The 27,509-nt window shown below is 37.6% G+C and overlaps 1 protein-coding gene across 4 annotated transcripts in view; it reads left to right on the top strand.

Annotated features, from left to right (window-relative positions):
• The window catches only part of B3GLCT (beta 3-glucosyltransferase), a 45,971-nt gene continuing 18,462 nt past the window's right edge, over positions 1–27,509 (top strand). The window contains exons 1-6 of one of the 4 annotated variants that reach the window (XM_054654968.2): positions 1–229; positions 7,876–7,937; positions 10,225–10,264; positions 13,213–13,322; positions 24,678–24,754; positions 27,046–27,157. In XM_054654968.2, coding sequence (XP_054510943.2) covers positions 142–229; positions 7,876–7,937; positions 10,225–10,264; positions 13,213–13,322; positions 24,678–24,754; positions 27,046–27,157 — 489 coding nt within the window. In that variant the 5' untranslated portion in view covers positions 1–141. Of the gene's footprint in view, positions 230–295; positions 696–7,875; positions 7,938–10,224; positions 10,265–13,212; positions 13,323–24,677; positions 24,755–27,045; positions 27,158–27,509 lie in introns of those variants that run through there. The other 3 variants (XM_077173816.1, XM_077173818.1, XM_077173817.1) reach the window with 3 other exon arrangements.

Here is a 27,509-nt window from a genome sequence, read left to right as displayed (position 1 = left end):
GGCGGGCAGGCAGGCGGCGACCGCGGCACCGCCACCAGCCGGAGGCCGCTCGCCCGCGCTCCTGCGGCAGAGGCGGGCAGCCGGGCGCACCGTGCCCTCCGCTTCCTGGCCGCGCCGTGCGGCTCCGCGGCCCCCGCCAAGATGTCTCGGGAGCCCGGCTGCAGCCGCTGGCTCCTCTTCGCTGCCTGCGCCCACCTCGTCTTCCTACTCCCGCCGCTCCGCGCCCGGGGTGAGTGGCGGGGGCCGGGCCGGGACGCCATGGCGAGGTGAAGGGAGGAGACCCGGGACGCTCGGCCCCTCCGAGGAGGGGATGGAAGGGAGGAGGGCACGGAGAGCTCGGAGTGGCGCCGGAGCCGCCGCCGCCGCTGTTTTTCCCGGCCGCTGTGTCCCGCCCGGCGCGGAGGCGGGCGGGGAGCCGAGGTGCCCAGTTCCCGAAGTTTGTTGGCGATCCGGACTGGAGCGCGGCCGGGCGGCGCGGGGTCCCTGCGCGGCCCCGGCTGCGGGGGCAGCGCCGAGAGCGCCTCCCGCCCCCGGGGCGGGGTGCGGGGCCAGGGGTGCGGGCAGGGACAGCCCGCGCCGGGGAAACCGGCCCTGGGAGCCGGAACAGCTTCGCGGAGCTGCCGAGCCCAGCGCGGAGCACTCGTGCTGTGTCTGCGCCGCACTGACGGAGTGCTCTGCTCAGGGCGGGGGGAAAGGTAAAACCGCCCGCCTAAAATGCCAGCCGAGAGGAAGGAAACGTATTACTGTGTTTTAGAGATGTTCTTCATGTGTCTAGTCAGCTGGGAGAAGATGAAAAGAGAAGGATTATTAGAATGCCAGAGACTGGGTTGCTACAGGCTCCTGGAGTTGGGAGCTGTTGGTGTGAGTGTAAGGCAGAAGTAAATGTTTACATCTGTTCTCTTTCTCATTATTTCTATTCCTGAATATTTCCATCTCTTTCAGCGTAGGCTTGTCAGCTTATTGTGAGCCTTTGGATTTGATTCTCTTCCACTGCTATGGCTTGTGCATCAAAATCATGCAGGGGAAAACTGGTGCTAATAAATCACAATTCCAGCAAAGTAAAACTGTGATATTTTGGTTTTCCTTCTGCTAAACACTTTTCCTTTCACAGACACAGCTTAGTTTTTGGGGAGTGCTAATACTCTACAGCTCTTCCTAAAGCAGCATTTCATTCTTTCCAGGATGAGTAGTTTTGCTCCAGTAGGTACTATAGCACTTCTGATGGCAAACAGATTGTAATCACAGAGAATAGCAGATTCAGTTTTTCCCATATCCGTATTTATTGTACATGCATAGATACCTACCTACATGCAGGTAGAAAGCAGAAATGGAAACACTTGTGCTCTTGTTTAGTAGGTCTTGATTAATCCTTGTATGGGATTTATTCACCAGAAGCTTCCTGCAGTATCGTGGTTTTCTTTTGGTTTTTTAATACCGGTTTTTGTTACTGATCTGTCCTTTCCCAAATATCCCATGCTTTTGAGATGGCCTGAGTAGTAAATTTGTTCTTCGAAAACAGAAATAATTGGAATTGCCTTCCACAGAAGCAAACAGTTTGTCTGTCAGTAGTTGGGTAATTTCATAAATTCCAGCTGGCAAGTGGCAGCTTAAGAATGGGAAAATGTATTCAGATGATTTTGTATGGAGTAGCTTCTAGGCAATCAGAAGGGATCATGATGATGCTTGTTCTTCTACTGTTTTTGCTTGCCTTTTATAAAGATAGTGGTGTACACAGCACTCATTTAGCCATTCCAGTGGTTCAAAGTGGTGATTTCAGCTGCCTTCTTCCCATATGTGCCATTTGTGTAAAGAAATATAAGTAGTTGCTTTTATTTTATGAAAAGCTTCAGATGCTGCAAATTTGCTTGCATCACCCTCTCCTCTTCCTCCTCCCCCTGCTCTCTCCCCATTTTGTGCTGATGAATCTGTAATACATTCTTATCTGGCTAGACCAGAGTCTTTGATGCTGATAGGGTGGCAACTGTGAAGAAATACTATAAAAGCTTGCATATAAATACACAGAATTAATTTATAGTGCTCGCAGGCTGTCTCATAATGGAAGATCCCATCTCTTTGACTGACAATATCAGTGCAGATTTTGTCTGCAATCATGTCAATTCATATAGTGTTATGTTCTTTGAAAACTTGTAAGGGGGAAGAAACCCAACCAAAACAAAAATAGGCCTTTCATTAAATTATTACTAGAAGTGTAAAGAAATTCTGTTTTAAATGTTTTCTCTACTGCATACAATGTAATTTCTGTCTGTCATTATTTGAAGTGGTTTTTATTATCACAGTTTTGCCATACATTGTCATAGAATTGTTATTTCTTTGTAGCTCATTGAAACTGACCCCCAGCTCAGCGAGGTGGTTGGAACAACACTGGGGTCAGTCAACCTTGAATCACACTGTGAAAGAGGAATATAACAGGAGTATTGCTTTTCTGTCTCAGGTGGATTAGTCTGTGAAAGCAAAGAGTTAACTCCTCAGTTTTAACATCCTTGGTACTTCAAGGACATATAATTTTAAACATTTGGAAGTTGTTTATGCATGAAAGAATATTACCAAAGAAAGGATTGCTTCTACATATAAAATGTGATCTTGTATAATTGTATGCATTTATACAGTGTATTGTGTTTTAATGCTGCAGTCTTTACATCCATTTTTCTATCCTGCACATATTCTTGCAGTTTGGTTGCTGAAAAATGAAAATAATTGCTGAGTTTTACATTCTAGTGTTACAAGCAAGTCTATTTACTTATTAAAATTTTAATGGAAATAATGGAACACTTGACAAAAATAAATAAGAATTGAAAGAATTGAACAGGAATTCTCATATTACATGTCCAGGTTTTGAATGGATCCAAAAATGTTGTCTAGCTTTTCCAGTGGATTCTAGTCATGCTCTCAAAAGACATAAAGATAAGACTGGTGGTAATATAGAACTTTAAAGTCTGTCTAAAATTTCTTTCCTTTTCTTATCCTCAGTTCTTGGCCATTTAGCAATAGGAGGGGAGGACTGGTGATTGACACATTCTGCTTGTGCCGGATGACACGATGTTAATGCACATTAACATGTGTTAACCTTCAGAGTACACAATGCATTAAATAATGAAGTGGCAAATACAAGATTACAGTTGCATTTAAGACGATGCCTTGCTGGTTTTTCCCTGCTTTGGATAGCTTTGTTTGCAAGAAACTGTATAGTTAATCACCCTGGTCTTTTGGTTACTGTGGTAGCTACAGGGCTTGAACTTTTACCAGCTTGTAACTTTCTTCCTGCAATGAATTTTCTCTGTGGTCTGTGGCAAGTCCAACTGAAGTATGCTTACTTTGTATTAGGAAACACAAAAAGGGCCTGGGGAAATTCTGGATTTTTCAAAGGTACCTCTAGCTCCAGAGATTGATATATGCTTTAGGGTGTTATACTGAAAGAAATCCATTACAATTGTCTGAATTAATAATGACGTTTGGGCATATAACTGGTTTGTTATAGTAGCATCTGATAGCTCCTAGACATAGGTCATCCTTCTTTGTCCATGTATGCCTTGCACACAACAAAAATATATCCTTCTTACAGAGAATTTATAGTTTCTGCCTGTGTTGTACAAGTGGCCTGGCCATGAGCTGCATCAGTGGTCCACTCCTGGGAACATCTTTTTCAGAAACCTCTTGAAAGTGAATTGCATGTGAATGAATTAATCTTGGAGTTGTCCAGTTGTGCCAAGGCACTGTATTTTCTACCTACCCTGTGGTCCCTTTGTTGATATGTTGTAGGCCAGATAAACTTACCATGTTCTTTTCCTGCTGCCCTTTTCCCAGTAAATCCTTAGAAGAGGATATTTATTTCCATGCTGAGAGATCTGGTTGCTTAGCCAGAAGAGTCTTGGCCACAGCTGACTGCTGAAGACTGCTTTATCAAATTAGATATGCACAACAGATTTGCTAATCAGGTGGAAGAGTGTTGCTAAGATAAATTCATGCAGTCTCTGTGCATGAAAAACTTCACTACTGTTGGGTGAAGACTCTTGAGGCTTTTTTGGTGGTGTCTTCAGGGGTCTGTTAGTCTCTTTTGTGAATGGTTTCTCAGTAGTTTAAAAATAGTCTGAACAGTTCTTGTCTTATTAAAATGTATTAGCTGGAAAGAGTCTTCCTGATATACTTAATGTAAAAGATACCAAGTCATTTTAATGTGTTTAATTGTTGAAAAAGGAGGGGAAGCTGCCTTAGTGAAATCACAAGGAATTAAGAATAATGATATAGCAAGAGACTTTAGCATTCATTTCTTGTATAGGTTTGTTGAATAAATTATATGTGTGAGTGTTGAAATTGCACTGTGTGACAGGGTCAGAGCTGGTTGGTTTTCAGGGCTCTTGTTCTACAATAATGATCCATCCCCACATGCAGGAAGGCAGGCAAAGATGGCAGGAGGCCCACATGCACAAACAGGAGCTCCTGAGAAAGCTCAAACATAAGAAAGGAAGCACACAAGAGATGGAAATACAGTCAGGTAACATGGAGACACTGTCTGAGAGTGCAGGTATGCCATTAGGAAAGCCAGGGCCCACCTGGAGTTGAACCTGGTCAGAGATTTCAACTTGTGAAAGGTAAGGAAAAGGGCTCCTGCAGGTGTATCAGCAAAAGGGAGACTAGGGAAAATAATAATAGGCCTTCTTATGAATGGAGGGCAAGGTTAAAAGAAGGACATGAAAGAGGGCAAGGAACTTGGAACCTTCTTTGCCTTGATCGATATTATTAAGACTCACCTTCAGCAAACCCAGGCCCCTGAAACTCATGAGAAAGTCTGGAGCAAAGAAGAGTTACTCTCACTGGAGGAAGACTGGTTTAGGGAACATTTAAACAAACTGGACATACAGGAGTCCACAGGACCTTATGGCAGGCTCATACAAGAACTGGCAGAGTTTGATGATGTCAGTGTAAGACTTGATAATCTTTGAAAGGTGGTGGTGACTGGGGGAGATTCCTCAGGACTAGAAGAACATCGCCCTGGTCTTCTAGAAGGGCAAGGGTAAGTTGGCTAGTGCTACCTCAGTCCCTGGGGAGGTGGTGGAGCAAATAATCCTCAGTATCACTGCCAAACAAGGAAGGATAAGACAAACATATGAAGGACAAGAGGGTGACTGGGAGAAGCCACCATATTTTTATGAATGGGCACTCATGCTTACCAACCCAAAGGGCTTCTGTGATGACATGACTGCCTTCATGGATGTGGGGAAAACAGTGGGTGTTCTTCATCTCATCTTCAGCAAGGAGTTTGAGCTCAATCCTGTCTCCTGTAATGTCATAACAAACTGATGGAAGTATGGGCTATGCCTGTGGACAATGAAGTGGATAGAAAGCTGGCTGACTTGGTGGGCTCTGATGAGTGGCATGGTGGCTCCAGTAGTGTTTAACCTTTCATTAACAACAGTGGGGTGTGCACCCTCAGGGAGTTTGCAGAGGATATGAAATGTGCAGGGGGAGTTGATGGCACCAGCTGGTGGTGCTGCCATTCAGGGGGAGCTCAGCAGGCTGGAGAAGCAGGCAGACAGGAAACTTGGGAAACCGAGTTCAGTGAAGGGAAATATGAAACCTGGCCTCTGACAAAGAGGCACCCCGTGCTACATTGCACATGGGGGGCACATTGTCTGGGAAACAGCTTTGCAGGGAAGGACTTGAGAGTCCAGGCATGCAGCAAACTGGTCCTGCACCAGCAGTGTGCCATCGGGGCAAAGATGGCCAGCAGCCCCCTGAGCTGCAGGGGGAAGAGTTGGCAGCAGGGCAAGAGGGGTGACCCCTCCTGTCTGCTCAGCACTGTGTGACACACCTGGGGTGCTGCATCCAGATCTGGGCTCTCCAAGAGAGACATGGACATACTGGAGTGAGTCCAGGAAAGGACCGTGAACATCATTAATAGATTGGGACCCCTGATAGACAAGAAGAGGCTGAAGGAGCTGGGGCTGTTTAGCTTGGAGAAAAAAAGGTTCAAGGAGAAGTTCCAATGTGTAAATACCTGGTGGGATGCAATAAAGAATAGGGATCCTTTCCAACCTCAACAAATCTGTGGTTCTGTAATACCAGGATGAATAAGTTGTTTAATTAATTCCCTGAAGAGCTTTATCTGTGCTCTCAAAGATGTGATGTGAAATAGGTGATCTGATTATTGTTTGATTTGTTTCAAGGATCACGTGTGTTAATCTTTTATAAAGCTTAGGAGCAGTATGGCATGGGTTATTGAATGCACTGTGGTGACAGAGGCAGCATCTCTTGTCAGTCACAGTTGTCTTAGGTTTCATGTGTAATTCCTCAGGTGCATATTAAAAACTGAAAATTAGGCTTGTGAATAAGCTGAATTCATGAGGTGACACTTCTTCAGGTTAATGCTACATAATTAATACATTTCCTGGAATAAGGATGTTATGTGTTGATCTTACAATTAGGATTGTGCCAAGAAGAAGGTGTGGATCTGGTTTGTGTAGGGGAAGTTATTCCTTGTCTGAATCTGTAAATACTGTTATATTGGGAGACAAGGAGGAAAATGACCTTGAGGTTTGCTCAGTTGGTTAGTTCCTGCTGCTCATAACATGGATTCAATCCCTGTATTGGCCATTCCTTTGAGAGTTGTGGGTCCCTTCCAAGTTAGAATATTCTGTGATTCTGATTTATGACCACCATGAGTCTGCTGTGGTAGAATGATTTTTGGAATGTCTGGATCTAGCTGTGTGGTTTGAGATGCAGGTTAATCAGGATCTGAGATGTCACTGTGAACCTCAGCTCCTGGACACTTGATGAAATTTGATCTCCAGCTGGAAGAGCGTAATGCTGTAGGTGTTCAGAGATGGGGCACCCTAGACCCAGGACAATCTTGTCTTGCTGTCTTATAGTGTAGGTTTCTAGCGCATCAAGGGAATGATAATGGCTAACAATTCACTCTGAAGTCAATTTCAAGCAATAAATAATTTAAATTTGTCGTGAGACAATCCACTTGAATCTGTTTTCCCCCCAGTTTTTAAGAAAGCCATCAATTTGACCATGAAGAATAGTATCTTGAATTCCTTCCAAATTGTAACAATTTGCTTTCATTTGCATCTCTTTAGAGCTTTTAAGGAAAGGATTTCTTAAGAAGAATCTTAGTAAGGCTTTCTTATGTTAAATGGAGCTACTTTTACAAATGAGCAGACTGAGACAAATTAAGTGACTACATCAACAACAAAAAAAGTAGCACCAGAACCCATTTTATGATTACTTTTTCTAATACAAGCCAGAAATGTATGCAAAGGGTGGTGTCACTATAAATAGTTTAAGATAATGCTACCTCTGTGCAGATTAGTTCTGTGGGGTCCCTTTTCTTTTTGTAAATATTTATTTGGGTTCTCATACATTTGCAAGTTTGAATGTTGTTTAAAGGTGGCTTTTAAAGCCTGTGATAGGCATCTTCACTTTTGATAGAAATTTCTGTCAGCCACTGTAAGTTTCTGTGGTTCCAAGAGAAGCTTTGGTAATCCAAACTTTAACCTAAAAACAGTGCACTGCAGGTCTCCCATGTGGTAGCACATTAGGCTGTTACCAAGTGAGCTACTGGACTGAACAGATTTTTTTTAAGGGATTTATTTGCCTTGAAGCCAAGAAAAATTGGCTTCATATCAGAGTGATTTTTTTCAGTGATGGTGTGGGACTTGTCATGCAGCAAATATATAAATTCCATAAGAACAGACTCTCATGTTCACAAAGATTATTACAAATACAGTATAATTTAATGTGAAAAATCTACCTAAATGATGGAGGGGGAGAGGGGTTGGGTTTTTTTGCTGCAGAACTTCATCAGTTGTGAAAGTGAGCTCCTGTAATATGAAAGAAGTCTGTTTTTTCTTTCAGCTTTTGCTGTAAGTGTAGTTTCTGAAGGTGCAGAAGATGAGACTGAACTTCCAGTGCTGCAGGTAATAAATTTTAGTTGCTAGAGCAGGAACATTTTACAGACATTATAAAATAAACTGGAGTAGACCTGAGCAAAAAGCCTAAGATCTGTGGCATTGATTATTTTAATTATTGACTTCAGTAGTACCAAATTTCATGTGATGTTTTTCTGTTCTAGGTCATATAAGTTCTTAGTACTATAGCTGTTGAGAAAAGTTTTTGAATACATAACCTTTATTAATTCAAAGTTTTTGAGTGTATAAACTTTATTAATTCAAATTAATTCATTTTCCTTCCTTCTTGGTTTTGTTAAATATAGAATACATTGAGAGGGAAATGGCTGCCTCTCTGCCAAATTAGCATTATTACATATTACCACTCAGGTCACGGCTCAAGCAAAGCTCATGTATGAAATTTCAAATTAACCAGATGAGGAGAGCTAATGGTCAGAGCTAGCCCTAGCTTTAAATAGCATCCTGAGTGTTAGGTGTGTATGCATGCATGTCCTTTCACAGACTTCTGACTACCATTTTTATAAGAGTACATATTTGTAACAGATATTTGTGTATGAATAAAATAAATGTAAGAGAGGAAAATAAAAAAACTGGAATGAATCAATGGTTAGAATCTATAGCTGCCATTTAGATCTAGTGATTTGACATCAAGTACAATAGCAGGATAGTCAGAAGTATATATTTTGAAATAATTTTTGGTTTTGATGATGATTGCTATAACTACAGTAATTTTTCTAGGTGAAAAATATCCCTATTGCAAACTGCTGATCTGCCACAGTGTCTGGGAAACTCTGTTGTCATTCTGTTGTCATTACTGATAGATTGCTGTTTGTTAAATTCCATTACTGTCTCAATCCAGCTGTTACCTTCTTATATAGGATATAATTTATGAAGGCTTTCCTAATATTTTAGAGTTTCAAAACCTCCCCTCAGATGAGAAGCACTCAGAGGTGCTTCCTAGACTTCTTCAGGCCAAAATACCTTTTTTTCCTTTTTTTAAAAAAATAATACTAACCGGACTATAACAGGCAACAATTGTTTTGTGTTTTAATAAAAGTCATTTTAAATATGGCTTATTCTTCACACAGTGTACCACAAAACACATAGGTTTTTGTTTGCATGGAAAATCAATCTTCCTGTGTTTTTTCTGATACAGGTTAGCTTTGAATGTTAACTGTGCTATATAACGACAGTGTTGTATATAGATATCAAAATAAGTTAATTTTATAACACATATTTTAAACTTTATTGACCCAGGCAGCAGGAAAAGGATCATAAGAATGGATGCAGTTGCAGTCATTTTTGGAAAGGTTTTACAGATGGCTACCAGGGAAGTTGGAGCTTATTCATTTCAGTGTAAAAGTCAGAGGAAAGATCATCTGATGCAAGTAAAGCTAGAAGATTACATACATCTGATATTTAAAAAAACGAAGAGGGCTCAGTATTTAGAAATAGAACTTGTCTCAAGGGTAGGAAAACATGTATGAGCTTATTACTGAGGAAATGTATGGCATTTCTATCTGAAGGTCTTAAAACCCTGGAACCGAGATAGGTCTTACAATATTCTTATGCAATTTGTAAAGATGAGTTTGATTTTCCTGTGGACAAACCAGAGCACTGGGCTGCTGTCACCTGGGATAGGTTGTGCAACAAATGGAGGCTCTGTTTTCCTTCCTACGACTTTCTAAGGCAGTGCAGAGATACCTGATGTTTGTCATACCTGAGTAAATTCCAGTGGAGTGATGTTATGTGCAACAACCTATTGATATTTGTCTTGATATGAATTGCATTTGAGTCTTCCTTTAAGAATTGGCAGAAGATAGATTTGATAGATAGACTTGATAGATTCCTTTAGTTTTGATAGAAGCTTGATAGTAGATTAAATTAATAGAGTGTGTTGGGTTTTTTCCCACACTGAACAGTTGTGTTTTTATTGTAGAACTCCATATTCCAAACCTAGTGCTCAGGAGATACATAATAAAGAAAAAAAGACACTGTTAGTAATAATTTAAAGAGCTCTGGTATAAATTGATTAATGGAAAAGCATTTTCTCTTTTTTTTTTCTTACTCTTACTGTATTTTCTGAGTAATAGTATGCAAGCATATAGGATATCTCCTGCAATTCTTGATGATGAATAACATTTTACTTTATTTTTCATATTAGTTTTTGAGTTAAAACCTCTATGTATACATTTATAATCTGATGAGTGCTTTGACTCCCAGTGTGCTTCTGTAGAAATATTTGAGGCTTTGTGTATATTCTTACTTGGTTTTTTTTTTTCTTTCTTTCTTCTAGAACTCTGAAAAAAGTAGAACAATTAGTAAAATAGGCAGAGGTAAGTAGAGTATAGGGCTGTTTCACAAATACTTTTTTTTTTCTTTGTTCATGTAGTCTCATCAAACAGAAAATTCTAAATCTTTAATTGTACTTGCAGTTCTTGTAGTTAAGTTTTCTGTGAACATGTGCACTTGCACTGTGAAAAGGATTAATTGCTTTTTATAGTGCACTATAGTTTAAAATAAAATTTTTTTATACTTAGCTGTTCTTGTAACACTTTAAGATGAAACTGAATTTTACCATTCTGCTAGGCTCTAACTGTACTTGTAATAACTAAGGTTATTGTAAATTGCTTGTAACAAATTATAATTACTTTGTAATATCTAGGAGCAAGTATTTAAGAAACACATCAAACATTAATAGGTAGAATAGCGGTAAAACCACTTTTTGCTGCTGGACAAGTGATAAATAATGAAAATAAAAATTCTGCAAGGTTCTGTGTTCTCTGAAGACCAGTCTGATGTCTTTCTGGCAAAAAGTTAACAGACCTGACTTGCACTGTAACTGTGGACTTTTCACTCTGCTAAACCCTCAGGACTTGGCTCTGCCTGTTCTAAAAGGACCCAGCTTAATTATGACTGTCTTCTGGCATTTCCTAATGTAGTATTTGTCAATGCTGTGAGGGTATGAGGAGCACTGGAGAAAGTGAAGGGTTTTGTGGTGTCTTTCTTATTATTACTGTTAAAAAAATGTAGGGGATTAGAAGGACTGCTGGTCTGATGCAATACATCATTTTTTTTGCCTCTTCATAATAAAGTTTTTTTGGTTTGAGGTTTGTTTTTTGGATTTTTTCTTTTTTTTTAGGTCTTTTAACCCATTTCTATAGGTAAAATGTAGAGGCTTGAAACAATGTAGTTCTTGAGGGTTCTTAGTTCCTCTGATATTTCATTCTTCTCTTTTCAACTGTTATATACAGATCAGTAGCACTTTTGGAAATTAATCTTTCAAAAGACTGTTCTTTATTTTGCTTCATTGGGTGTTTCTCAACTTGAGAAACAATTGAGGTAGTCAATATTGTAACTATTCTCTGTTGACATTTTCATACACTGAATATGTCTTTTTACTAAGTACTTTAAATTACCTATAGCACAGGAAACTATTTCTATTTGATTTAATCATCAAAGTAGATGTTATCTCACTCCTACTAAGTATGCTAGTGTGGAATATCACAGGTGTTGTTAAATGTGCCATAAGGGAAACTAAGTGTAGTTCAGATGCTTCCATATCTGTAAATATACTGGTACTAAAACAGCAATTACTAAAAACAAGGTAGTGTTTGCTTTTTGTCTCTGTAGGAGTTTTTGGGGTTGTGCATGTAGATTTAGTCCTTTGACTCTCATTAGCATCAACAAAGTGTAGTTTCAGTTTTCACACTGATTTTAATTTTTGCACAGGAAATGTAGCAAAGATCTTGCTAGGTAGCAATTAGTTGCTATTCAGAAGTTTTTATTATGCATGGGATTTTTAAGCAGTTTGTTTGGTGGTTCACAGCATGAACACTGTTGATTCCTACACTGTGTGGGAAAAATGTGAAATGAATACTGATATCTAAACTAATGCTTATTCCATCTCTGTAATATATCACCAGAAACCTCATTCAATTTGACAATTGTCTTGATGAATAAGCTAATAAATTGAGGGAAAATAATATTGAGTGAAAAGTAGAAAAACATCTAACTGCAGCTTTGAGCTGTCACAGGTCTAAATTAACAAATAACTGTTCAAAGCAACAAAGCAATGTAATCAATCCTCAGGTGTTGGACACAGCAATCTTCTCATAACCTTAGTGCACATAATTAATGCTCTTTCTGTTCACAATGTTTTCCTTGTAATCCTTCTTCATGGACTCAGTTTTACTCTTTTTCCTTGTGATTACTTCTTTCCTTCTTAGCACTTTCCTTCTTCCTTGGTTTTTTTTTTGGTGTGAACTTAATTCTCTCCCTCTCCACAATTTTCAACATTCTATACAGATCTCCTGGGCATTAGTTTCTTTCCTTGTGGCACTGTCTCAAGTTATTATTTCCTGAGTTTTCTGACACTTTCTACACATTATCTGTAAAGTTCAGCCTTTTGTGACCAAGCAATCCTCCTCACTGATTGATGCTTAGTTAATGGTCTTGAGTGGGTTAAACAGCATAGATCAAACTTGCTAAGAGTTCTGGAAAAGGCATCTGTCTTCTTCCTTTTATCGTCTCATCCTCTGTTGTTGTCTGCTGTGCTCTGCTTCTGAATGGGATCATATTTTCCTGTTTTCTGATTTCCAAGTATTGAAGGATTATTATCAAGAAAATTTGGCTACCTGCTTCATCATCTATTTGTATTTTACAATAGGCACTTTTATAATCCATAAATGTTTGCAAAGCTACTTCACTATTTTCTTTTAAATTTCTCTCAGTCTTCTCTCCTGTTTAAACTTTTTAGTTATGATTCCTTTAAACACTGTGAAGACACAAGTGATATATTGGTGCTGTCATATTAGATAAGGGTATCAGCTCAGTGTTCTTGTGTATGTGTCTCTCAACCTGATGTTTGTTTCTGGGGAGGATTTTAAACTCTTTGTTTGGGAAGCAGCTTTTCTGTTTCATGTTCATGTGTTTCCTGGTGAGGGGAGATGCTGGTCTGTGACAAACACCTTTTAACTCTGGTTACAAGGAGTGCTGGTGTCTTGGAGAAAAAGCAACCTCATGAATGTGGCTGCTGTTAACTGCTGCACATCTTCCAGTCATGCCATGCTCTTTTTAAATGAAACTGGAAAAGGGCTGGTTTGGATTTTTGTGTGTGTGTGTGTTAAATAATGCCTTTTTACTACTTCATGAAATATTTATATAATTAAAGGAGTATTACTGTGTAATAGATTCCTACATACACCTGAGTTCTCAATAACTTTGGAGCAAATCAGAAAATAATTTCTTTTATCTTTAAATCTTCTTATTTTCTTGTTTACAGAATTAAAAGGAATTGTATTTGTCATCCAGAGTCAAAGTAATTCTTTTCATTCCAAGAGAGCAGAAGATCTAAAAAGAGATATTTTGAAACAGGCTGTAGATCTTGGAAAGGTAAGTTGAGATAATATTAAGTGCACCTTGTTATATATTCTGTTGCCGCATTTTACTAAAAATATTGGGGTTTGTTGTGCCTTTTTTCAAATCCATTCTATTTCTTTTCTAATTGCTTTTTGTGTGCTTATAGAAAGCTATTTCAGTGGTTATCTACTGATTGTACACTGTGATTTATCACTACTTTAATTTCAACTATCAACCTTTTTGTGTAACAGCTGTTTTTGTTTGGATGGCATTTGGTGCAAAAATGATAAGAAAGACTTGGAAGAAGGCAGTTTTTCAATATGACTGTAGTGTGTTTACAAAGAAAAAAAAGATGCATTCTTTATGAAGTGAAAAACATAACAATTTAATTATTAGTTGGAATAATTTTAGGTGAGTATTATGATAGAGCCAGTGAATGTGCTGTAATGTAGATTTTGTCAGAATTCCATTGCATAGTTGTGACATGGTGGCAGTAGAACGGAAATGTGTGTGGACATTAAATTCCTAAGGCAGGATTCCCCCCCACCCCGTTCCTGCAGCAGCAGTTCTTCACACCTCTGTTTTTCCTTCCCTAACTATTCTTTGTTCCTCTGCCACTCCTCTGCAGAGTCTCCCCTTGACCTGCTGGTGGGTCACACTGACCTGAGAGCTGCCTGTTGTACTTTACATTCTAATGGGAAATTGGATTTGTAACGTGTAAGCCTAGAGAGAAGAGGTTTTTAAGAAACTTACACTGAAAGTTCAGTGTGCATAAACAATTCTTTATTTCCTTTGTGTTTTATAAAATTAAGAAAAAATTAGGAGTGGCATACATCCCCTCATATGAAATAGCTTGCTGTGAGGTTACTTGACCTATTTTTCATTTCCACGTTCTTTGTTGTAAAGGACAAAGAAATCTGGTGTAAATTGTCTTATGTGCATTAGTCTTGTAGTGCCTAAATCAGATTGCTGGATGTTTTAGGCTTCATTTATCCAAGCTTATCAAACCTGTTGTAATTAAATCCATTCTAAATGCAATTTTTGATCCTTTAATGAAATCAGTCATGTGAACAGCCTTTGTTCTGCAGAGTTCTATTCTTTCAGAGTCCTCTTTGGAATTGAGACAAGTGTTCAGATACGATGTGTGCAGAGAGGATTATGGTGTCAGTTGTTAAACCCAAGGATTTTAGTTGAGTTCTGTAACTGATGTTGCAGAATATGAGTAATAAAAAGTTCAGCAAGTAGAAGTACAAATGGTTTCAGTGAGGCCAGAATATAAGCATGTTTTGTGGGAAAGAGGTGAAATAATTTTGTAATCAGAGTTGTACCTGAAATTGACCTGGCTTCTAAAAACCTTTATTGCCTATTTGAGAAGATGCTTTTATGGAAATGTTGAAATGGTGATGCTTTTCCAGTATTAACAGTTACCTCTTGAACTGCAGTCATGTTGTCTTAAGACAAGCAGTGATGGAAATCCCACCAATAATCTCATATCTGAAATTTGGGAAAAGGGGAAAGCCAACAGTGTAGAGGAAAAAATAAACGGGCATAATCAGCAGGTTCTTGGTACATCTTGATTGTTTTGGTCAACTCACAATGCCACTGAGAGACACTCTCCAGCAATGCTGATTATGGACATGGGGCACATCATCTCGGCAATCCTGCCTATCAACATTTGAAGTTGGCATTTTTCACTGCCAAGTTAAATCCTTGCGTTTTCAAGGACAACTGCTGTATGAAAACAAAAGACTGAATCATCAGGTTCACTCCTCTGTTGTTACAGGCCCAAGCAATAGATGTTTAGTCTTTAAGGTTCCATTAGTTATTTTCTGCTAGTTTGAAATGAGAAATGAACCCAACTGCTGGATTTGTGTTACTTCATTAAACCAGCACATATGCCTCACTTCAAAATGGATTAAGTAACTGACATTAATCTTAACAAGTGATTTGTCCATTTATTTTCTTTTATGGCGCACTTAAAACATTTTTTTTAATGTGAAACCAAACTGTAATTCCGGTCACCAGTAGATGTCAGTATTTTGTTCTTGCTTAAAAAACATTTTCCATAGTGATTTATTGAATATTAGCCAAAACTCTTCAGTTAGAATTTAGCAATGGCAAAAATTCATTTCAGTTTCTTAATTTTTTGAGATTATGGAACATTTAACCTCTGTAAATTAGACCTTCATAAGAAGCACCAAATAAGAATAAGGAAGCTGTTGGGAGTGTAAAATGGTAATATTTGGGACTATGCCCTTTCTGTCTAAAAAAGTCAAAATCAGGATTACTTTTTTGCTATTACTTTCAAAATGAGAAAAGAGGTAAAATAAAGTTTTTGAAAAATCATCAGTTTAGGTGCAGTCAGTGCTCTTTAATTTCCTGTGATTGTGACACTGTTTAGAAGACAAAAGTCTGTATATTTCCCTATGAAAACTGGTCTAGTAGAGTAGGAGATTTTTTTTTGCTTTGGGTCCTGGAGGGTTCTTGCATTGAACACCCTTGGCCAATTCAAAAAACTATAATTTTTCCTGAAAAGTCTAAAGATCAAATGGGGTCCTATTAATAATGTTGTGGTTATAGGATTTAGTGGAAGAACTCCTTTTTCAAGGCAACTGAGTTATTTTTTAACTGATTTGTATATTTAGATAAAATAGACATAATTTGCTTGAGACTTTCCAAAATTAATGTCATAAATTCAATGCAATCTGTAATATACCTCTTGCTTCAATTTTCAGTTACTTGCTCAAATTCAGGATTCTAGTATGAAAATCCTGTTTACTTCTCTCCCTCCTGTAATGGCTTCCCATTTCATGGAAGCCTCTTTCCAGCCGAGACTGATCAGGCAATTCATTTTTTGATCCTGCAGTTTTAACAAGGTTTAACAGATTATATTTAAGTGAGGTGTCAGGCTATATTCTGACCTGCCCCTCCCTCTCCATGTCTACAATAGTTTTTCTTCATGGAAAGGTTTTCCACCATATCAAGATCAACCCTATTTTTAAATTAAAACAGGTATGTTTTAACATCAAAATTTCTCAGTATTACTAGATTGATTCCCTTTGGTTTTTTGTGTAAAATAATAGTGTGCCCTTTATTTCTTTCCTAGCAACAACTTTTTTTTTTCCCTACAAGGATTTATTCATTCTTGTATTTGCAATATCATCCACAACTTTAATATTTGCATATATTTTCCAAATCTGTCCATAAAACTACATTTGTATTATGTGGGGAGAGCTTGCAGTACAAAACCCTAATAAGAGTGTGCATTTAAGTGGTCAGTGTATGAAGTTCCTATTTCTACTTTTTTATCCATGTTAGCACCTGTGTTTGTTTTATGTTGTGTTACTTATTCTGCTTGCATACATTGCCTACTATCAGTATGCTCTTGGTCACTTTCCTTTGTTTTTCTTTGTAATGCTTCATTCCTTTTAGGATTTGCATTTTAAAGTGCAACTACTCATTCTGGGGCTTCAATATTTGGGTGCTCCTGTTGTGAAATGCTTCTAAACTCTGTTCTGTAGAAAGGAGAGGTGCATTCAAAATAAAACCTTTTGAAAGTGGTCCAGGAAAAGTGTACAAAAGATACTGCTTAGTTTGGAAAATGTATTTCAGAGTTGTCTTAAATCTCTTCAAGGTCAGCTTGCAGGGCTTTACACATTTGAGTGACTTTTGTTTTATCTTTGCTTTCCTCCAGCTGTTCTCCTAGCTTTTTGTTCTAATTGTTTATCTTTGACTTTTTAATATGCCCTTGCTTCTCATTCTGCAAAGGTACTGGCATCCTTTTGACAATTGCTAGGCTTTGTTATCAGCAGAATTGATGCCTTGCTCATTAGCTGTAGGAACTGTAAACGTTACCTACACTTTGTGCTGGAAGGTAAACAGGATCATTTTCCTCTAATGGATGCTCAGCAGATATGAAGGAATTTTTGGCAGTTGGATAATTCTGCACTAATGAGATCTTTTAAATGTTTTAGCAGTGATGAGTGGGCTGCCCTCAGCCCTGCCTTGCAATCACAGACCATTTTTATATCACTGCTTTTACCAATCAAATATGTGGTAGCTTCCTTCACTTTTTTAATGCAGAAAATAGGACCTGTCACCTCACAGAGATGTCTTGACATGTCAAAATATAAATTGACAGGCAAAATATAAACAAGACAGGGCAAAATATAAACAAGAAATTCAGAAGTTTAAAATGCTTTAGGCTAAGTGTCTCAGCCCCTTCAGCAGCAATTTCTGCATGCTTAATAGGATTTGAACAAACCCATTTTACTAAGGTATTTCTTTTCCCAGTAAAAAATGGGAGATTGCTATAAAGAATAAGAGATTGCTTCCTCCTCCACTATTGTTGGCTATATAAAATTGCTCAGTCATCTTTGAATAGAATGCTCTAGTATACATGAGACTAGAATTACTAAATCATCAGATTAAAATCATTACCTAGTGACAGTTGTTTTGTTCTTGTATATTCTCCTGAGCATCTATACTGGTACTTGAAATACATTCACCAAATTTCTTGCCTTGTGGAAGCTTTTTTCTGCTCTCCTGTTCCTTCTCTTCTTCCCTAGTTAAAATAGGTACATTAGGTTTATTTGGCCAGAGCCTGTTGTGGGGAAGGGACCTGCTCCCCCATGGATCACACTGATTTAGCTTGGGAGACAACTGTCTCAATCTTGCTGTTAGTGAAAGATGCTTCAGGCTTTCCATTAATATAAATCTGCTTATACTGCTAATCTTGCTGATATTTAAAGAAGCATCTGAACCCCATAAATTGCTTAATTTCGTTGCTTCAATCATAGAATCATCAAGGTTGAAAAAGATCTCCAAATCATCAAGTCTTTGAATACCACCACACCTGCTAAACCATATCAGGAAGTGCCACATCTGCTCAATTTTTTGAATACTTCTGGGGATGGTGACTCCACCACTGCCCTGAGAAGCTTGTTCCAATGCTTAATCACTCTTTCAGTGAAGAAATCTGGCCCAATATCCAACCTGAAGTGTTTTTATGCACTAGTTGCTATTGATATAGATTTTGCTTTTAAGTAAAAACTCACTTTACACATGAATATTATCAACTACAATACTAAAATCCTATCTTAAACCCATTCTAAACAAAGACCTTACTCAGACCAGGCAACATAATTATAGTGGTCATCTTTAATATTGGCTTTCATGACTTACAGCTATGTACTGTATAGCACACATCTTTCTTTTGCATGATTGAATTTATTTAGAATTCTTGTAAACTGTGAGCTGCTGAGAAAGTATTCCTCACTGCTTTTTATTCACTCAAGTGAAGAGCAAACAAATGACACTTTACTGCAATATGTTGTTGTCATCCTAGGCTACTGTCTTATTATACACATCTGTGGTAGCATTTATAATAAGCACTCAAAACTTTTCCAGATTTTTTTCCACACCTTTTTATTTGTCTTGCTACAAAATAAGGTCTGATTTGTTAATTTGCACACAGTACTTGCTGTGGTTTTTTGCACACAGTACTTGCTTTATTTTTTTTGCTCTTGATTTGTGAAAGCTATGGCCTTTCACTGAACTCTCTGAAATTACACATAATATATTATGAAAACTCAGCTCTTTTTTAAAACGATAACCAGGCATCTGAGAGTAGAACAGAAGGAGAAATTCTCTCTAATGGAAAATAGTACATTATGCTTTATTACTTTGGGCTTCCTGAGGAGCAAAGATTATTAAAAACTGTGCCTTATGAGAATCATGGGTTTTGTTGTTGTGGGAGTTTTTTACACCTTATTGTGGCCTTTCAGTACTTAAGGGGGGGTTGTAAAGAAAGAGGGGAACAGACTTGTTAGAGAGCCTGTAATAATAAGGAAAGGGTAGAGTTTTTAAATTAGAGTAGGCTGAGACTCAGCATAAGGAAGATTTTTTACAGTGATGTTGCTGAAACACTGACATTTTGCCAGAGAGGTGGTTGATATCCCATCCCTGGAAACATTTAAGATCATTTTGGTTGGGGTTCTGAGCAACCTGATGTAGCTGAAGGTGTCTCTGCTCACTGGAGGGGCCTGGACTAGAGCTTTAAATGTTCCTTCCAACTCAAAACTGTTCTAGGATTCTATGAATGAAGCCTAAAGGAAGAAATAGAGCAAAAAATTAAAAGGACTGGACAACTTTGGAGAAGCTCCTAAATACCAGATATGTTAAACAGAAGCAAAGTTCTTTTACAGTGGTAATGTATAATAGTACTTTAAATCATCCATGAGTTTTATTTGAATGGGATTATTGAAATAATATTTTGTCTTGGATTCTTGGAAATGAGGCTCTGATAAAATTTATATTCATGTCTTTAAAACATGAAAAATACTTTAAATATGTATTGTAATTTTCAATATTTAAGGAAATTGTTAGAATATAGAGAAGATGAAGTGTTTGGTGCAATGTTTGAAGCTGGAAATTCCCAGTAAATTGTCTGACCCGCTAGGCTTAGAGGTAGGAGATTTGCTATTACTTTCTTTTACTATTGCTATTGGTATTACTTTATTTTAGAAATCCTTCAGGATGTCTACAGAATTGGCATGTTTTTGAAAATAAAGCTGTGGGGAGACTTCAGTATGTATTCCACAGCTCTACTTTGTCAAAGTAGTCATAACAGATGACTGTAAGAGCTTGGCTTATTTCATCTCCCAAGGGAAGGCTGAGAAGGTAGGCTAGCTCTGAATGTGTCTTAGGATTGATTACTGAAAAGAAGATAAGAGAGGAGGGAAAATGCTGTTATGTGCTTGAAGGGTATGTAGAGATAGGAAAACATTTCTGAGTCTGGAGCTGTGCAGTTCAGCAGCAGCAGCAGTGCTCAGGGTTTAAGGACCCCACTCCTACCCCTCAGCTTTGGGGGGAGTTTAAAAGGCAGTTTAATGAGCTCACAAAGCACAGAGATAATAAATGCAAGACACCTACACATATGAGCAAACTGGACTCATTAGGAGCAAATTCCTGTACTCTACTTTATTTTTCTCTGGTGTATTACAAGATGGCTTTTTGCTCTGCTTAGGTGACTCAGTAATATAACAACGAGCAGATTACCATCGTGTTTTGCATTTCACTGCAGTTCCGGATCTGTTTCTATGCCTGACTTGCAAAATCATGTCACACAGGACATATAATTAATAGTGCTGAGCCAGATCTAGTGTGAGTTGTGTCCTAATAAAGTGTGTTCTCACAAAAGAATACACTTAGGGCAAGGTTTGGTTATGCTTAGATGAAATTCAGTGAGCTACTTTGTAGAAAAACAAAGCAAACTCAGTTCTGCTGGAGGATCATAGAGGATGTGACCTAGCCTGGAAATCCCATTTTAACTGGATCTCTGCCATCCTGGGTGCATACAGAAGCCCATTTTGGCCTTGTAGTCTATGAAACCATAGCATTTCCTTTTGGTTTTACCCTGTACAGTTTTATTCTATATAAATTGCACATTTCTCATATAGGGTTTGGTAGATTGATATGAAATTCCATGTAGTGCAGAAAGAATACAGATACTTGTTTCACGTTAACAATTCTCTTACTTACTTCTTAATTCTTTTATTCTGACTTGCCTTTTCTTTATTGGATATGCTAGTCCTCCAAGTTTTTTTCATGTTAATGAAGAGAACTTTCAATATTTAGATTCAAAAACCAGAGTTCTCTTGATGATTTAGTGTGAAATTGATTGTGTCATTAGAATATTCATACTTCAACTTGCATAAAAAATACTAGATGATTTTAAGGTACAAATGAGGCTGTGTGAGTCTGTCTCTTTGGAATTGGCTTGAAAATGTGGCTCTAACCCCTTTATTAACACTTAGTTTTTCATTTGTGTAAAGTTTGCCATTGTCATCTGTAACAGGTATTGCTGATCTCACTGTGCTGATAGAGTAGGTGGTATTTGGAGTAAAAACATCTCATACTGTATTTCAGACCACAAGCAATTCCATGTCTTGGTTTTGCCCTTTAAAGTCAGCTCAGTTGTATAAGTGGGGAGAGTAGTTTCTCAGTCTTCAAAAAGTGGTTAAATTATGTTATTTATATTTCAAGATACTTTACTTGTGTCATATGTAGAATGTTGGTAAGTGTGAAGACACATGTGGTTTGTAACTGTGGAAACAATAGTTCCAAGCTAGAATAACCTGTGAATGCAATACAAGACATGGGTGCATTTGTAGGAGAGTTTTATGAGATAGGCACAGTGTGCAAGTTACATTTCATTACCTTGACTGCATGTGCCCTTCCACTCCTCAAAGCTGACACCAGATACATTTTTCTTTTTTGTTCTGTCCTTGTACTGAAGATGGAATAAATAAAATGAATAGGTCAGACCAGTACCACTAGGTTCAGCGTAAAAATGAGAAAGGAAAAGCAGCAGAAATGCTCCTGTATTTTTGAAAGTGGCTGTTTTAGATCTCTAGAGTGTGTTTTAAGCATTGCCTTTATTAAATTAAAATTAATGCATGGTTAGAGGTGAGTGGAAGGAGAGGATCCTGCAGGACATGTATTTTCATGTTTTAGAGGAAGTTGGGTAGAGAAAGAGAGCAGATTTATGACAATGTCAAAGAGAAAAGATACCTTGCAAGAGTATTGGATTAGCTCAAGAGAGAGTGCTTTTTCTTTATCATCACTCCTTTGCTCTGCACAAAGTAAATAGAGTATAAGGGTACAGCTACTTAGATTATGTAATTTACTTAAATCTTTTGCATCTTTGCATCTTAATTTACTTAAATCTTTTGCTTTTATCTAAAATTAATCCAGTTTCAGCCTTCAGTGTAATAGAGACACTGAGTATATTATTGTTAAACTACTATTTTCTTTGTCTTTTGTGCATTAAATACATGGCTTCCTACAAATACTAGCAGGTTTTGTATGCGTGTAAAAATAAATGTTCTTGTAAAGACAGAGGTCTGCCCTTTTATCTTCCTATCTACAGCCCCTTAAGTAAGCCTAATTTTGTGGTTTTACCATAAACTTATACTAAAAATAAAAATAAATAAATAAATCCAAGTAAATAAAGTCAATAAAGATAAAACTATACCCAAGTAAATTTTTCCCATTTTCACATTTTAGTGAAATACAAGGTGTTGAGAATACTATGACTAAGATTTGCCACTTCCACTAAAAGCTCTGAACTTTTGGTTTTTCAGTAAATTGAAAACAAGCAGAAACGTATTTGTTAGGTTAGTTTGAACTGGAACCATAAATCAGAAATGCTGATTTTTGAGATGCAGGTGAATATCCTGTTACAAATTGGAGTTTTGGCATTGTTTCTTTTCAATTTGGGTCATTCCAATAGCATAAATCCTTATTTTTGTATAAGATTAATGCATTCCTGAGAGACATTATTATGTTATTCCTTAGAGCAGTAGAGATGTTTTCTTTAGTACATGAAATGTGGAGGTTTTATATATTTCTAGATGCTTAACTTAGGTGCTTAACTACCCCTAAAAAGGATTTAAAGTAAACTTGACAGAGTCAGAAAATAGTGCAAACTTTATCTTAGAGCTTTTCTTAGAAAATAAATTATTTTTGTGTTCACGTGTGAATTTTATGTTAATGGCATGATTCAGAAAAAGCGTTCATCAATCAGGAATGTTTGGCACACACAAGCTGTAAGTGGAAAAGGATTAGGGCCTAGAGAGACAGGTGGACCCCTACAACTCATGGTCCTTTCTCTGGTTGTGGGAGCACAGACCTCCAAACACAGATACACGGAGCCTCCTGCCCAGGAATTAGAAATGTGTCACCATCATATTTTCTGGAAAAATCTCTTTGCCTAGGATTCTTCTCCTGGGAAGCTGAGAAGTCTCAGAGAAAAAGGAAAACAATATCATCTCATTTGCTTCTCCTGTGTTTTGCTGCTTTGGAATGTGGTTGGAGATTGTTTATCCAACAGGTGGTTGTTTCCTTGGTTTCATGTCAAGTGTTTAGACTTAATAACCAATCAGGGTCAAGCTGTGTCGAGGCTCTGGAAAGAGTCACAAGTTTTTCTGTAGTATCTTTCTAGCCTTCTGTCTGTATCCTTTTAGTATTCTTTAGTATAGTTTAGTTTAGTATTCTTTAATATATTCTAGTACCATAAAATAATAAATTAGCCTGCTAAGAACATGGAGTCAGATTCATCATTTCCTTCCTGCCATGGGGCACCCCGCTAATACGAGAGAAATGGAATTTAAGGAGAAGACAGGACAGAGTGCAGTGATCAGAGCAGGCCATGGCCAGACAAGTGTCCTGCCCAGCAAATTGTTAGAAGTGACCACCTCCCTTTTTTCCCTGTACTTACAAAGATTTTTTCCTCCTTGTCTTGGTTTCAGCTTGGGTAGGGTAAGAGGAGGGTTGAGTGAGCAGCTGTATGGTGCTTAATTTCCAGCTGGGCTTAAATCACTCCTCAAACACCATGATCCCTCTTTTCCTGACTTTGTGCTCTTTCCTAAGCATCTCATGTGACATTTTGTGCTAACCCAAAGTGCTGTTCCCCTGAAAGCTGTGGTGAGTCCCATGCTCCTGTGGGCAGTGAGCCCCTGTCAGGCTGTCAGGTGAGCAGGGAACCTCTCCCTTATCTTTAGCTGGTGTCACACCTGGACAGAATGATGCTGCAGTGGGGGATTGCACTCACTGAAGGAGTAGGGTACTGCCTGTGTATTGAGGGATGTATCTGCATCCAGCTTTTCACATGTATTACAAATTGTGCACTTTGGTTTATTGGAAGGCTGCGTTTAAATGGTGTTCTCTTGGAAACTACCTCAGAATTCTAGCTTATCTGCTAGACACTGGGATCTGCCACATCAAAGAAGTTTCAAGTAACAAAAGAGCAAAGGAATTTTTAAGTATTTGCCTTTGTAGGAAAGCTTCTTTGATCTTTCAGGAAGAAAAAAATGCTATCTCCTCATTTTGATTTTTCTGTAAATCCATCGGGTTTTGTGGTGATGTTAGTGTGACAAGTCAAAGCTCAGCTCAAAGTAAAGAGCGTTGGAACTCTCACTTAAGCTGTGTGTAACGTGATTGTCCAATGGGAGTCTTTGTAGAACACCCTTCATTATTTATAACTATTTCTTCATGGGATTTTATAGTATGGAAAGGAGATTACTATGATCTATTGATTACATGGGTTCTTATGCAAAGCATTGAACTCAAAGTCTGTTAGCTTTATAACGAAAAGGCAATTACAAAATTACACGTTGGAAGAAGCACCATCCCTAACTTGCAGTTCACCTTGTTTCATACCATCCTAAGTTATCTATTCTTCAGGGCTGCTTGCCAGTCAAAACCTAGAAACTAACTGGAAAACTAATTAATTATTCCAGAATAATTTTTTAAAGATTGATTGATGTTTAGGAAGAAAGTACATATAATTCAAGTTTCATGGGAATATTTTTATTTTTCTTAAAGGAATTGCCTACGGTTCTGCTTATACATCAGATCGACAGGCATGAAGGTGCATGGACAATATTGCCATTAATGACAGAGTAAGTGTAATGAATGCCAGTCACTTTCAGAAGTTTTTGTAACCAAGAATATATGTATTAGTTACTCAGACCTTTGTTTTCAGAAGCAAAAAATTTTTAATGAGAGTTGCAACTTTATATTTTAACTATCTTACTGTACTTTTTTTTGTTTTATAAAGCAATTTTCTGATAAACTTAATTAAATCAGAGAAGCCTATTTAAAATAAAAGAACAGTAATAATAGAATTTAACTGAGCAACAACCTTCTTCAAATCATGGTGCATTTAAAAATTATTAGGGAAGTAAGCTAGTCTAAAGAAATGGCCTTTTTAAATGTGTATTTTTCTATTTGGTCCCCACTTCTTACAGTGTAAGGTGTGAGGTATTACAGAAATTTTGATCTTTCAGATTACTTGACTGAATAAAGTGGAATAAATGAAAAAAAAATAGATCATAATACTTGTTTTGGGTTTTTATTGCTTATAGAGTTTGTAAGAGGCCGTATATCTCTCTAGTGAGAAGTTTTAGCTTTCACTATCTTTTTAGATGCTTATATGGCAAATTTTCATATTAGTATGATAAGAAAAGACAGGCAGTCTCAAATATCTTTTCTTCTTAGCTTATGCAGGTGGCTCCAAGGAGGACATGCTGCATTTACATGGTAGTATCTTGCAAACTGTCAGAAAATTGTTTTAGTAATCCTGAAGCTCCCTGGTACTGAAGACTATCTTTTGCCTGAAACTTGCATTTGAAATCTGCAGCCTACTGAGTTTTAACTTAGTTAATATAATTTATTAGATGTATTCAGGGTGAGGTTTTTATGTCAGAGTGGTTGCAGGACAGCATACTTTTCCTTCTGCTTTCCATTACTTTGTGTGTAGAAAAATGTAAATAGTGCTTGTATAGCAGCTGTCTGTGAGATATATGTAAACTGTGAAAAATAGCAGAAGAGATTTGAAGTAAATTGAAAACTGGAAGATGATGTTCAAGCTATCAATCATCTTCCCTGCTTAGCTCCTGTTTCAATGACCTTGTGGTTCCTCTTCTGAATTATTTATGTCATGGTGATAAGGTTTACAGATACAGCTCTTATAATATAGCAAAACTAAAAGAAAAAATACAAATGCTCATTTGTGTGAGAAAGCAGAAGCAGATTATTTAGAAATCAGAAGAGGAATCTTAAGTAGAGGATTTCCATCTTGAGATTTCTGGAATATGAGTTTCCTTGTGTGTACTGTTTCACTTACTACTTTTGGAAATGAAGACATGGAGTTTAGAAGTATGTTGATGTTTTGAAGTTTGTATTGTTTTGTTTTCTCAATGGACAAAAGAGGAAGAAGGGAGTTCAGGCCATCCTGTAGTAGGTGATGATGCTTTTAATTGTGATATAAGATGCATCTATATCAGAAAATTGCTTCCAAAGAATAGATTTCTCAGTCCTGTATCTCTCAGCTACATTTTTAAGGAGGTCTCTAAGCAGTTGTGAAAAATTTTAATTTTTAGTTCTTGGGCACAGGTTAAGTTGGACAAAATATTTAATTTCAGAAGATGCACTCAGTGGATGTCTCATGACAGAGTATCCTTACTGTGCCCTGAAGGCCTGCTACATTTCATCTCATTCAGCAGAGAAGAAATCCCTTTTTTAAAAATTATCCAAAACAGGATCTTACCATGGTATCTCCAAGGTCTCCTTGCAGTCTGAACTCCAAACATTTGTGCTCTGAAGTCTCCATAAGACTCTCTTGGAGGTCTTAAGTACTCAGCCTTCGGAATCATTCCCAAAAGCCACGCAAAGGAAACTGGAAAAATAAATATAGTAGGGTTTTTTTTTTCCATTAGGATGCTATTAATTAATATGGCTCTCTTTTGATGAGTAGGGGAAGAATTAAGGCTAGAGGAACAGAGAAACAGGGAATGTCATTTTTCTGAAGGAGTTGGGAATCCTGCATTGAGATTATTGCTATCTTTGAGGATTCCCTTCAGTCTGTACAGGTTCACTGTACTGGAAAAGCTAATGAAGTTTTTACATTACATTTATATTTTGTACATTTCTGAATGGAAATTCTTTATGTATCTCTGTTCCCTTCTTTGTGGAATAACTGTTTTTTTTATAAATAGATAGCAGCAGAGTCAGTATCTTTATCCATTCACAATAGTCCTTTGATGTGTGGTTCTAAATCAGTTGTAAAATTTTTCACTTCTCTGTAAATGAAGAATTGATGACAAATTATTTATTTTGTGGAATGTGCCTTGAATTTGCCATTTTTGTTCATAAATCACCTTATTAGTAAAATGTTTCTTTCTTTTTTTAGCTTCTCTGTTACCTATGGTAGGAACTCCTCATGGATTTTCTTCTGTGAAGAAGATACAAGAATACAGGTCGTAAAACTGGTAGAAACACTCAGAAGATTTGACAAGTCCAAGGTGAAATAAAAATTTAGAGATTTGACTTTCTTTTTGAATGAGATTGAGTGTGTTTTGCCAAATACTGGAAAAGATGTGTCCAAACACCTTAAAACAGGGGTATAGATTTCTGTTGCTGAGGCTGAAAGCAAGGTATTTAACATGAAGCAGTACAAATGCCTGTATAGCTGTTGAATAACTGTTAAAATTGAGCAGAGAAACCATTTTTTCTGTGAATAGCCTGAAAATTATGTACCATAAATAAAAAGATTAATATAGTCTGTTTTGCGGTCCCTTCTCCCCATTTTCCTCTCTGTTATCAATTCTGATTGTCATCAGATGGAATGACTGATGTTAGTTTGTCTCTGATGTA

The sequence above is a fragment of the Agelaius phoeniceus genome, chromosome 2, assembly GCF_051311805.1.
Source record: "Agelaius phoeniceus isolate bAgePho1 chromosome 2, bAgePho1.hap1, whole genome shotgun sequence".
Lineage (NCBI taxonomy): Eukaryota > Metazoa > Chordata > Aves > Passeriformes > Icteridae > Agelaius > Agelaius phoeniceus.
Note: the sequence above shows the minus strand (reverse complement) of the source record. Positions and strands in the feature narration are given on the sequence as shown.